Raw genomic sequence first — 13948 nt, forward strand, 5'->3', positions numbered from 1 at the left:
CTGGGCTGGTGTGAGTGAGTGAGTGGAGGCGGAGTTAATGTATATATTCATAGAACGCATATACTAAATTAAGCAATATAGAGTTACATTCAATCTATTTTGAGCCATGAAGATTTTTTTTTCCAAGGAAAAAACTTTAAATATGTCGTTTTGGTGATCAAAGATAAGTTTTAAGGGATAAAATTATTGACTACAGGGAGACTTTAAACGCTTATACATGGATGGCTTTTTTTCCTTTGGGTTTTAGTGACCTGGGGTCTCATTTATAAAACTGTGTAGGATGAATTGAATTGAACTTTATTGTCCAGTCTGTTTTCATAGAGCGGAAATTTTTCTTTGACACTGTAACATAAGACACATCACATATCAACAACACAAATACAAAAAATAATATAGTTATCAAATTAAAAATATTAACAGTCGCTCTATTGTTTCAATTTAAAACACTACGATTTAAGATAATCACTGCCATAGGAAGAAACGATCTTTTGTAGAGATTTTTTCTAGCCAAGGGAATTTCTAGTCTACGTCCAGATGGGAGCAATTCAAAAGCAGAGTGAAGAGGGTGAGTGTTAGCTTTAAAAATTGCAATTGCCATTTTTCCCATAAAATGATCGAACAAGCTCTGTAGTGGCTGTTGTTTTTGTCCAGTGTGATTGATTATTTATGAGAGTTTGTTCTTTTGTTTCAGTTTTAGATTGCTGGACCATGAAATAATGTTAGCCTATATGTGAGAATACTCTCAATCATTGATCGATACAACATAGTTAGGGTCTGCTTCTAGCTTGAAGCTTCTCAGTTTCCTAAGGAGACCTAGGCGTTGTCGTGCTTTTTTATGAATATACTCCACAATACTTTCAAAATTAAGCTTCTCATCTAGCTATTACCCAAATATTTGAAATTCGAGACTTGCTCTACAGTTTTTTCTTTTATGACGACTGGTTTATATTCAGATGCAGTATCTGCTCTTCTTGATTGATTTCTCAAACATAACTCTTTTGTCTTTTCGATATTAAGATGTAAAGAACTACTCTCAAACCAACGGATGATACTGTCGATGTACTCAAAATATGAGGTGCAGTTCATTTCTGGCATGAGACCAATGCTATATCATCAGCATATTTTATAAGGGTAAGGTTATCGTCATTGCACTTCAGTTCATTTATGTATGCGGAAAAAAGTATTGGAGACAGTACACATCCCTGCGGTACCCCAGTATCTAGAACCAAGCAGTCCGACATAAGATTATTATTAACACAAACTCACTGATCGCGACCTTTTAAAAACTCCTTAATCCATAAAATCATCCAACTGCTAGCAACTAACTCATAGAGGCGCTTTAGAAGAAGATAAGGTTGGACAGTATTGAAAGCGGATGAGAAATCCATAAAAAGTATTCGAACATAGGAATTTGAGTTGTCTAGATGATTTTGAACCTTATTTAAAAGAGTAAGAGAGGCATCCACAGTGCTCCTATTGGCCCGATAGGCAAATTGCAGGGGGTCTATGCATGTCTCAATTTGGGATAACAATTCCTTACATACTATGCGCTCCATACATTTACACAGAATAGATGTGAGTGCAGAGTGCGAATTACCCCACCATAATCGGGGGGTACTGCCCCTTCACTTCTTCTATGACCATCATGGTCCACTACCATATCAATCCCCACCGCGATCGCCCAGTGCAACATGTGTTGTGCAACACACATACAAGGTCTAAACATGCGACAAACTGATAATCAGTAAGCTACAGAATATCTCATTGTTATTATATATCCAAAAGAGAACTGTTTTGATCAACTCCCAAAAGTTAGAAGTTAAGTGCACTGAAATACCATTCTAATTACTAGTAAAAGTAATACATTTTCAAGAAGCCTATTGCCTATTTCATGAAATATTGATTTGGTTTATTTTTAGATTTCATAAGACCTGGAGGTAAGACCCAACCCTCTCATATACTGTATAAACAGAAACCAATTTTCCATTGTAGTCTATGGTAGTCAGTGTCAAATCAACACAATCTTTAATGTGATTAAGGAGCATACTATGAAAAACCATACTACCACCTGGGGTGGCAAAGGGGTGGCATGAGGTTTCAGGAGGGGGGCCATGGACATTATTCATAATTTAAAATGCTACGGTTTTCATTGAATGTGTTTTGTTCTCTACACTACATTACACGGAGTGGGAGTCAAATCAGAGATGTAGCTGTGTTTTTAGATGGTGTGGGTCTTCATTTGTGAATTGTGGACCCTTTCTCTGTGTAATCACTATCAACAGTCTGTGTAGTCTATACTTAAATTGTACTTTGTGAAAAAGCAATTCTTGGGGGTTTGCACCCCAGGAGATTTTAAAAAAAAAAAAAGACCACTCAAATGATGTCTTCTAGTGAGTTTTGAGGAAATATGAACAGATTTAGTCATACGACACACACACACACAGTTCGATCGCGCCCGCGCCTCTCGCTCTCTCACACACACACACACACACACAAACACAGTTCGATCGCGCCCACGCCTCTAATACACTAACAATGTTGTTTGTAGATCCGCCCCTGATTTTACCTCACCACAATGTAAAGCTTGATTTAAATTGAGAATTATCTTGCTACCTAACCTTGCAAACTAACCTTGGTAACTAAGGTCCACTTAACTAGCCTCAGTGGGTAAGTAGCAGTTAAGTAGCCGGTAATTCAATGTATGAAGACGTGACATGAGCTATGAAAGAACAAAACACGTTAATAAATGAAGGTTGTAAAATCAACAAGCTAGACGTCAGCTAGCAACTTACATTTATCCATGCACGTCAGCAGCAAACCGTTCTCTATCTCAGTCGCTTCATGCCACGGTGGTTAAAAATGGTACGGTCCACAATAGGGGTGTCTGAAATCGCTTTACATTAAAATGTTCCTACAGTGAAAATAGGAGTTGACTTGTAGCCTATTGTAACTCTAATTATATTTTTTTACAATATCAGAAAAATGATCTGACCCCCCCAAAACTGATGTTTATGTCCCTTTGGGAGGTACTGGGTCTTCATTGGGGGGTATAGTACCCCCCAGTACCCCCTGTAATTCGAACTATGTGTGAGTGCGATTGGGCGAAAGTCTTTGAGAGATTTTGCATTAGGTATTTTTGGCACCGGAATGACAATGGAATTCTTCCAGGCTAATGGTACAAAACCATTATCCAGGAAGGTTTGAAACAACCTTGTACACATATGACCAAGTTTTGCTGCACATTCTTTCAAGACTTTCCCCTTCAGACCATCTGGGCCAGGTGCCTTATGCGGTTTATTTATAAATAACATATTTATAACATTAATATAACGTTATATAACATTATTTGCAAAACAATGAGGGTCTTCAGGTTGTTGAATTCTTTTCTTTTGTCTACCCATCATAGTATTCAAACCCTTCCATGCGTCTTTTACATTCACTGTTTTTAATTTCTCTTCGATATTCTCTTTATATTCATTCTGTGCATGTTTTATCTTACGTTTTACTTCTTTGTTAAGCTCTTTTACTTTCTGCTGATCATTCTGCAAGAAGGCTATTTTCTTCATGTTTAAGTAATGTTTCAAATCTTTGTTAATCCATGGCTTATTATTTGGCTAGACTCTGATATTCTTTGTTTGAACCACTGAATTTACACAGAAATTAACATAACAGGTTATTGTATCATTCAACAGAATACCAGGATCCTTACTAAAGGTGCGCCCGAAAGCCAAAAACGGCGTAGGCAAAAAAATATTCAGACTTAAAACAGTGTGAACGCCAGAACCAGCGCAGAATTCACTTTATAAATCTCAGTAAGCGGAGGATTGTGTGCACATGCGTCTCCTCCCCGAAATAACCATATGGCTTACAACGCCTAGTGTTACTATGCATATCCTCATCTGCATATCACTTGCATATGATTATAGGCTACATCCACGTGATAACATGTTTAACATTAGTATATAAAATACGGATGTGCCGTTACATACATTAATAAAAAGCATTTAGTAGCCTTTCCTTGCCTTGTTTTTGAATAATTAAATCAAATAGTGTTACATTTCAGAGAAAGTTTTTCTCAATCTTGTAAACTGGCCAAATAGTATTTTTAATTGATTTATATGTTTAATGGAAACAGATAGGCTTTAGTGCATTATTTGCACTACAGTATTTTCTCAGACAATCTGCTTTTATCATTAAGCAATTCTCTCTAGTTAAAACATTAAAACATAGCGTGCCACAGGAAAAGTGTTCAAAAGCATCGCATCAAATATTTCTATTAATATAACAAATGTTGTAACTTCTCAGTAACGATTTCATGTAATTAAGTGTTTAACTCCATTAATGGGAATGGCATTAATCTAAATGTTTATATCAGGAGTAGGCTAGCCTAAAACATAGTTTAAATAATTATTTTATTATTTAAACTTTTATTTTTAACATGCACTGTATTTATTAGTAGGACTCATAATGAAGATTTACGGTTTTACTTCATCTGTCGTTAGATAACTTAGGCGTCAGTTTCACTAAACGGCCCAACCGGCTCGCTGGCGCGGACATTTAAGAAGGGATATTTGCTTCAAATTGATAGGCTTGGTAAGTAAATTATATTTTTATTATCTTTCTGTATATGTATCATGTTCATATTATCTTTTTTTTCTGTCTAAAAGTGACCAAAAAGACATTTAACTCCAGCTCACCATCGGTGTCGCCAAACTGCTCCGTCTCCAAAATGTTCGTACGCATGGGTCAGAGAGAGTTTGCGTGCAGGTGCGCAAGATTGTTTTTTTATAAATCACAACTTATTCGTCGGAAGTCTATACGAATATAATTCTTAAGTTAATACACCCAGCTCCCACCTCAGCGAACTAAAAGGAGAAAGAGAAAAAATCACGTAAACAAATGAAATGGGCCGTTATTATGGCAGTAACAGGTGGGCTACAATTTTAAAATAGGCTACGTAGAGCTATTAAAGTTTGGATGTTTTTATAATATTCCATGAGTCCTAATAAATGCAATTTCAACTATGAATGATTCTTTTATAAACAACACCGCTTTCTTATATAACGCAGAGAAGCATGCGTGCATTAGTAATTCATTGTTTCTCGACCCGTCGATATCAACAGATTCAACACCACTGTCTGCCACGGACCTGTGGCCTCATTTATAACCGTTGCGTACGCACAAAACAGGCCATGAAAGAGGCGTAGCCGAGGCCTGAAGTCCATTTGAAAATTAATTTATTGAAGACTGACTTAAACACCATAATAGAAAACACTGGAATTCATTTATGTAGGCTACAGTGGGAGTAGCCTATACGATTACCACAATCAACTCTATTGTGATTTTTAGTTTAGCTAGAATAGCCAGAGCTAGTGCTGGGCCTAATGAAGCAAAAGCAGAAATTATAAGGAATTAGGATAAAATGAGATTTACACTTCAACACACATACCATTTTAAACTGCTTATTCAGTGAACAGATCTCAATTACAAACATCCATGCAAATACACATACAAAGTCATTGACATTTACACATGAAAACTAGCAATAATAAATTAGCAATAGCCTACAGCAAACTCTGTATTCCTGTTGCATTTGCCAAAGAGTTAGACCAGTGTTAGACATGTGAATTCCTTTATATACAGATACGTGTAAAACTCACTAACATTTATTTAACAATAGCAAAATTTTCTCAGTTTTTTTGTGTTTATTTAAAATTAGACAAAAATGATATTATTTTATTATCTGTTATTTAACAGTTGATATGGTTCTTTAATGCTGATCCAACCAGCAGAACACACTAGCCGGGCTTTGGTGGGGCATGGTGGGGCATGTTGTCACACTGCATTACAATGTGCCCCTAATATGCTATTCTATACTTTTATGAATTCTATTGAGAAACCATGAGGTGAATGTAGACTGAGGGTCAATGTTCAGAAATGATTAATCATTATTGTTTTGAACTATAATTTTATATTTAACAATATTATTACAACATTATTTTCCTGTTATCTCTGTAAAGCTGCTTTGAAACAATCTATTGTAAAATAAAGGTGACTTGACTATGCTGTATAGCTGTGTTTTGAGGTGTGTTTGTTGTCAAACTCATTTTTTTTAATCATTAAAAAATGCCATTATTTTATATAAAAAAGTGAAAGATTGCATTTTATTTAAATATTTTAATTTGTCTTGTATATTTTTTTGATTAGACCAGATAACATTTTAATCTGTCATATGCTCATGTTGCAATGTACGCCTCACATCGCATGTTACAATGTACATGTTAAAATTCATGTTGTCACATTTCACTTCCATTATTTCAGGGCAAATCAAGATCTAATCTAAAAAACACATAATTGTACTAGACGTGTGAAATAAATGCAGGGGGAAAAAAGCGTTGGGTTGTGCCCCTGCTCTCCCCCACTTTGCAGCTTGGAAGAGACTTTTGTGGTTTTACATGTAACACAAATTTAAAAACTTGAAATGTCATGACAATCACTTACACTTTTAAATAACTGAAATAACTCATCTCTGATGCATTATGACCATGTTATTTTCTGATTGATCTGTACTATTTGTTTCCTATGCATTATATAAATGCATAATGTATAAATGCATTAATTCATTTATATTATTTATTTAAATTTTTATTTGTAAGACCTTTTTATTCGTTATTTTTATCCCAAGAGGATTTCAAATGAAACATCCCAACTTTACAATGTAGCAATTTTATGCTGTTCATTTTTTGGATATGATCAAATTGGCCTACATAAATAATTAGTATTTACAACTAATGTGCATATCAATTAACCTGTAATAAAACCTTCTTTTAATGTTATAACCAAAGTTATGTTACAAATGATAAAAAAGTGTTATAATCACATGCTTCCAAATTTAGAAAACATTTCTCTCCTCTCTTTCTCAACTCAATTGAGTTTTATCATGGCTATTACCACCACAGATATTGAGAGTTCAAACATATAATAGAGGGAAATATAAATGCAATGAACTAACAGAATTGTTAACTCCTGACAGGATTTAAGCTGGAATTTCATGTTGAATATTTCACATAGGTTTAGACCTGTCTGGATCAGATGTCCTTGGGCTATAGTAGCAGTAGCCTGTGGTAAAATGTGCTAGATGTAAAACAGCTCTGTCATTCGTCTAAACAAGAGTGCAAAAAAGAAATAAACAGCCACAAGCACACTTAAAGACACAATGCTTCAGATGAATTATTTATTTTTAACCAATATTCTGAACGATGACTTCACCAATGAGGTAATTCCACTAAATCAGTAATGTTACAGTATAGTTTTAATGACAAATTTGTTAACATGCATTAGGTATCATGAACATTACTTCATATCCCTCACCGTCACTGACCCGAGTATTAATAATTCTGTCCTTCTTTATCTTTTTCTTCACCTCTCCTTCCTGCTCTCTCTTGTTCATGTTCATCTCTCTCTTTTCCTCTCTGTTTTTCATTTGTCCACATCCTCTCTTTTACCTTTTTCTCTTCGTTTATACCTGTTTCTTCCTCTTCTTCCATCTTTTTTCATTCTTTAACTTTTTTAATTTTTACTCTCTCTCTCTTCTCTCTCTCTCTCTCTCTCTCTCTCTCTCTCTCTCTTTCTCTCTCCTTTTCACTAGGGTATTTCCTCAGTGCTTGGCTGTATCTTGTCTGGTAATTCGGTGAGTGGTGTTACTGTTAACATTAACAGGCCTGTTGACCTTTGCCCTTATGCCCTCTATTCTGGCCTTGTCCACTGCTGTTTCCTCCGCTTTTTTCTGTCATTCTGGGCATGCGGTGAACAAAACATCAAATCTACTCAAACAGATTGTGAAACAGTGCCATTATAAAACACAGAAATCTGCAGAATTTGGTGAATGCCAATGTTAAGTATCTGAAAAGTAAGAATATACCTCTCAATGAGACTATCAGTTTATAAAATAGACAAATAAGAACGAAGATCTTCCCTAAGGGATTGTGTGTGTGTTCATCCTTTGCACTGAGAACACAAACGTTTTGTTTACTCTGTTAGAATGCGATCTTTGTCAGGAGTTAAACCATGCAGGCTCTTTTATCTTACTACATCCACCACTAGATGGAAGCATTTATCTCGCAATTCACCCACCTAATCAAGAGTCTCAGAATGAACGAACATGGTCCCACAGGTCTAGTGATTCCTGTCTTGTCAAATTGCATTTCACATTGCACCTCTCTCTCTATCACACACACCTTTCCATTGTTTGATCATAGGTTTCCCACTTATTATAACTGCTGAAAAAGTTTTATTTTACTTGTTTTAAAAACCATGTTTTTTAAATCTGTTGTGAATATGTTTTTGCTGGCTCAAATTAATCAGCTAATATCATGCCATTCTGAACTATGACTAAATGTAGGCCATAAAGACTGCCTTCTATAGACTAATCTATAGATTTATGATCTCTTTGCAAGAACACTATAGCTACATAACGTAAGACTTTGTGCCCCAAAGTATATGCATCGGTTATTTTACTCTTCTTTAATACAATTATAAAGAATTTAATTAATAAAGACTCAGTCATAATAAGATCATAATCCTTTCAGGATGTGAAATGCTTCGGAGAAGACAATGTATCATTAGTTTCAACACATTATCTTGTTATATTTAGAAGATGATGATTTTATAGTAAACTCTGTTACCATGTTTCTCAACAGTAAACAATTGAATCTTACAGAAAACTGTATATTATATTAAATTTAACAACTTCTTGTGTAATGACCTTGAACCTACGGCCAGTGATGGCTAAATGAATTGTAACCCTGTTACTTTTTACACTCTTAAAAATAAAGGTCCCAAAAGGGATCCTTTATTTTTAATGCAGTAAAGCCATTAGAAGCTTTTTATGTTCCCAAAAGAACCTTTAAGTGAACAGTTCTTAAAAATGTATTAACCATTTTCTCCCCCTAGTGTGAAGAATATTTTATAATCTAAAGAACCTTGTGCATTGAAAAAGGTTTCATGAATGGGAAGGTTCTTTATCATGGAACCATAGAGAGCCTTTATTTTTAGGAGTGCAAATAGCCTACAATTTATCGAAAGTTAAACATAGGCTATTTGTGTCAGACAGAACGTTTAAAATCTCAAATAAATTGACTAAGAACACATTTTCATAATGGAAAACGCACACATTTGTTGGAACGATACCCGCGGTGCAGTGTGCATTAGAAGAGGGTCTCGTATAGTTTTTCCATGAAGAAAGTCAGTTGGCAGACAGTCTCACGGTTTCTTCCGTCGCGCGCGTGTCATGCTCTCCTCGTGCCAACGCATCTGTCGGTGAGATGACCGTCCCTTCTCTCACAGAGCTTTCTCTTCTAATCAGTGGGGACTGGCTCAATGACGGTGGGAGGTTCGAGCTCACAGAGATGCTGAGGGGATTCGCCAACTCTCTTCATAAGCTCTCTCTCCACGCCTGCTGATTCTTAAGGAGAAGACTTGTTTATAGAGGCAGGCTCGCGACAGAAGGTGTGCGTGTTCCCGCGGGCTCGTCCCGGTAAAGATGCGCTGGAGTGAAGTGACGTTCAACTGGCAACAGCGTTAACTTTAACGCCAAGTGCCGTCCGTTGGGTAAAAGGCGGGAACCTGATCATTCACAGTGCTTGCATTTGTTGAGGTATCGATAAAGATGAATTAACAGAGAAATGTCATGGGAGCGAATTTAGGGTTCGTCTTAGAGTCTATGCACGTGGTCCCACTGGATTGACACCGGATCAAGCTGGGACTGACAGCTAACTTCAAATTAAACCAAACCGCTGGAAGGGATTTTACTGCGATTGAAACCTGTGGTTCAGGTATTATCCGATGCTATCAGAGTCTCGATGATGCTGTGAGACCACGAGTGGCGTGATGAGAAGTTTCGCGTTGGCTTTGGAGAGTTGTAAACGCAACTTGAGCGTCCAGGATGTCTCAGGAACTGTGCAATGGATTTTGCTCTAACATCTGCATAGGGGTTGATAATTCTCACGTTCACAGAAGGAGCTCTTTCTTGATGCTGGAGATTCGCAAATCTGAAGGCTGAGTTCATGATGTATCGAGACTTGTGGATGGAATGTGATATAAAGAAGACTCAGTGGATTTTCTGAAGTTGCACAGTGATCGCCACGACAAATGTGAAGATATTTATCAAGCATGTAAAGATATAAACGGACAACCATCAACACGTTGATTTATCAGGGTAATGGATTCGTACAGCGTGTGTTTTTCTGTCAATTTCACTTATAATCGCAATATCACAAAAACTGACGTACAGAATCGTTTCAATCTTTGTTTTATGAGTACAGAAATGGCTGGCAAATAGGCTACTCTTGCACAACTCATAATGCGCTGACTTGATTGGTTTATTAGATAAAGTTGAGAATCATTGAAGGTCTTCTACTCATCAGTAGATGATTGACGCTTCAACAGGTGACTGAGGTAAATCTTTGTCTCTCTATATGGACGCAGTTTCAGTTCATTTAGCATGTTTAAGTTAAAAACTACAGCGATATAAAAATCAATTTATAATCAGCTAATTTTATTTTTCTGTAGTTTTTATGTTTTTAAATATTGCCTTAGTTTGTGGAGTTTTCAAGTGAGGTGAAGTGTGAGTAAAATAGCCTCACTAAATAAATAGAGATTTTTTTCTTTATATTATAATTTTAACGTAATTTCTTTATGTAGTCAGTTTATTTCAGTTTACCATGTTTTTGCAGGGTTGGACTGGGGATAAAATTCGGCCCTGGACAAATCCAGCCCATCCGGCCCATGAAGTCCCAAGTGAAAGTTTTTGCAGGGGTTATAGGGCCTTAAATTGGAGTAAATAAATGAATAAATAAAATAGGACTGGAACAAATGATGATATAGATGATCAAATTCACTGCAAATACATTAAAAAACTTAATATTGCCTTTTTGTCACATAAAAATTAACTTGACAGTAAAGCACTGATTTTGAGCTAGGATGCAGTGAGGTAAATGTAAATACTGTCATCATTTACTCACCCTCATTGTGTTCCAAACCTGTATGACTTTTGCTCTTTTGTAAAACACAAAACAAGATATTTTGAACCATTTTTGTTAGGCAACCCTTGACTTTTTATTGTATGGAAGAAAAAAAAAGATACTCAAATGATTTTCAGGTTTGGAATGACACAATGTGAGTAAATTATGACATTGTGGGGGTAACTACCCCTTTAAAACAACATTTGTAAAGAGTTAACACCTAATTTATTTAAAGCACTGATATCTATCTTTCATCAGGCTCTCATTAAACGGGCATTTTCTTCAATTAAAAACCCATAACACTATTCATAAAACATATTTAAAGAGAAAAAAAACTTTCTCCTTAACTCATGGGATCTATTTAAAGCTTCTTTGTTAAATCATCCTTTAATTGCCCCCAATGAATTGTGCAGTTCTCCAGAGTTTTACTTTAGTTCTATTTAACTGTAAGATCATGATAGTAAACCCCCCCCCCCCCCCCCTTTATTCACGTTTTCAAAAGTTTCAGTTACGAACTGCATGCGCTTAATAGACTAAGTTCCCAAGACTTACGCCTGAGGTAAAATGCAGTAATGTTGACAAAAAAGCCTACTGTCATTATTTACTACTTTATTATAGATTTACACATCACGAATACATAGCACAATATGAACCTCTCAAGATGTACTTTGAAAATGTAGACCTCCCTGTTAGTCACTGAATAATTTGATACTGGTTACCATAATGATAATTACATCTTAAAAAATAATAATTATTTAACATGGACAATGGGGTCTAAAAGTCTGTTATCCAGTAGTTTACAATAAAGTATATTTTAGAATCAAGTAGGCTAAACCTTGTGCAAAAGAGCTTATTTGATATAGAAAAAGAGAGAGAAATATTTATATTTCTAAATAACATTTCTTTGTGTTCAGCATTTTAGAATCCTCAAACTTTATGCTTTTTTAAAATGCTTTATGCTTACTTTAAAACTTTTAATCCCTGATTCTCAGTTTGGACTGTATATTTTTACTAATAAAGTTTGTATTCAAGTGTATAGATTCTGGATTTTCATTCTGGTGTGTAAAGCTAACAAGATCGCCTCTGTATCTCTGTGCTTACAGTGGTCCGTGCAATATCAGAATGCTCATACTGGTATGAGAGCTGATCCCGTGGGTTTACAGTCGACCCTCTGTGCTTCCTTCTTTTCCTGCCCTGCTTCTCACTGTCCACATGCAGGCGAAGAAGCGATACCTGCTGGTATCTGTGGGGGCCTGTAGCCTGCTACTAGCCTACCTGTGTGGCCTACAGATCGGTGAGTTCCAGAACCAGAACCACGCAGAGCTTTATGGAGTCTCACAGATCCCCGGTGTCCCACCTCGTCCGCCTCGCTGGCCAGAATGGATTGATCCTCCACTGCAGACGTACCTGGGTGAGGCAGAGCAGGAAGAGGACGGGCCACTGCTTCTTCATCAACACACGTCTCCTCGCGAGAGGCGAGAAATCCAGAAGAACATCTACAAGAGCCGACGATGTCGTATGGACACCTGTTTCGATTTCCAGCGCTGCGAACGGGGCTTTAAAATCTATGTGTACCCCCCTCAGAAAGGTGAAGCACCCTCGGAAAGCTACCAGAAGATTCTGGCAGCCATTGAGGAATCGCGGTTCTACACGACGGACCCTAATCAGGCCTGTCTTTTTGTACTGAGTATAGACACTCTAGACAGGGACCAGCTGTCCGCTCAGTATATACATAATGTCCGAGCCCGAATTCAAAGCCTCCCCCTGTGGTACGAAGGGAGGAACCATCTGATTTTTAACTTGTACTCTGGAACATGGCCTGATTATACAGAGGAACTAGGCTTTGATATCGGCCAAGCCATGTTGGCCAAGGCCAGCACCGACATGGACAACTTTAGACCGCACTTTGATGTGTCCATCCCTCTGTTTTCAAAAGACCATCCTCAGAAAGGAGGGGAAAAAGGTTATCTGAATCTTAACAATGTCCCTCCTTTACGGAAATACTTGCTGGTCTTCAAAGGGAAGAGGTATCTAACTGGCATTGGTTCTGAAACCAGAAATGCGCTGTATCATATACATAATGGGGATGATATAATTTTATTGACTACATGCAAACATGGGAAAGACTGGGAGAAACATAAGGATGCAAGGTGCGACAGAGACAATGAAGAATACACAAAGTAAGTCCAACATTTTCCTGTTTTTATCATGCTGGTGTAGGATTGGAGCTTGTCTTAAAAGGGGGTCTTAAAAACCCAAACATGATAATTCTATCACAATGTTTTCCAAACCTGTAGGACTTGGTTTCTTCCTTTTTTTTCTCTATAGACAATGAAAGTCAGCAGTTGAAACAGTTGAAACATTCTTCAAAATATCTTCTTTTGTGTTCTGCACATTCCAGGTTTGGAATGACTCATATCATTCACCAATCAATGGCAGAATTTACTTTTTGTGTGTGTGAACTATTCCTTTAATTTGTATCTGTAGGATTTATAATCTCAGTCAAGCTAATGAGGTGCAGATTGTTGTTTGCTCGATTCATTTTTTATTTTATTTTTATTTTGGCTTTACTTTTATGTTTGGTAATTTAAAGGTTAACCTGAGTAAACAGCATTGAGGGTAGAAAGCAAAATGGCAGTGTTTAATGTCAGTGTGATTTAGACTGTTGCTTGTTTTGTACTCTAGACTGTAGTGTTCATGTAGTTATCATGGGAATACCGCTATAAATGGAAGTGGTGTTGCATTTGTCTAGCTCAGGAAAAAGTGCTGTGGAAAAGGACTCTAGAGGACTCTTAGCCTGAAACAAAGCCAGTCTTCATCTTTTTGTGACAAATAAATGAGAGTGGTTTGTGTAAATGCACCGTTTTGGTGAGATTTATTTATTTAGTGTTTAATTTTCTAAAGTACAATGATAAAAAAAGTGATTG

At 36.6% G+C, this 13948-nt stretch overlaps 1 protein-coding gene across 1 annotated transcript in view; it reads left to right on the forward strand.

Moving 5' to 3' along the window:
* Positions 1–9288: 9288 nt before the first annotated feature.
* Positions 9289–13948, forward strand: part of LOC143729262 (exostosin-1) — a 494506-nt gene continuing 489846 nt past the window's right edge. The window contains exons 1-2 of the mRNA XM_077220443.1: positions 9289–10455; positions 12125–13201. Coding sequence (XP_077076558.1) covers positions 12234–13201 — 968 coding nt within the window. The 5' untranslated portion in view covers positions 9289–10455; positions 12125–12233. The remainder of the gene's footprint in view (positions 10456–12124; positions 13202–13948) is intronic.

Source organism: Siphateles boraxobius, unplaced genomic scaffold (genome assembly GCF_051911475.1).
Source record: "Siphateles boraxobius isolate OS27281-9 unplaced genomic scaffold, OSU_SipBor_1 8, whole genome shotgun sequence".
Lineage (NCBI taxonomy): Eukaryota > Metazoa > Chordata > Actinopteri > Cypriniformes > Leuciscidae > Siphateles > Siphateles boraxobius.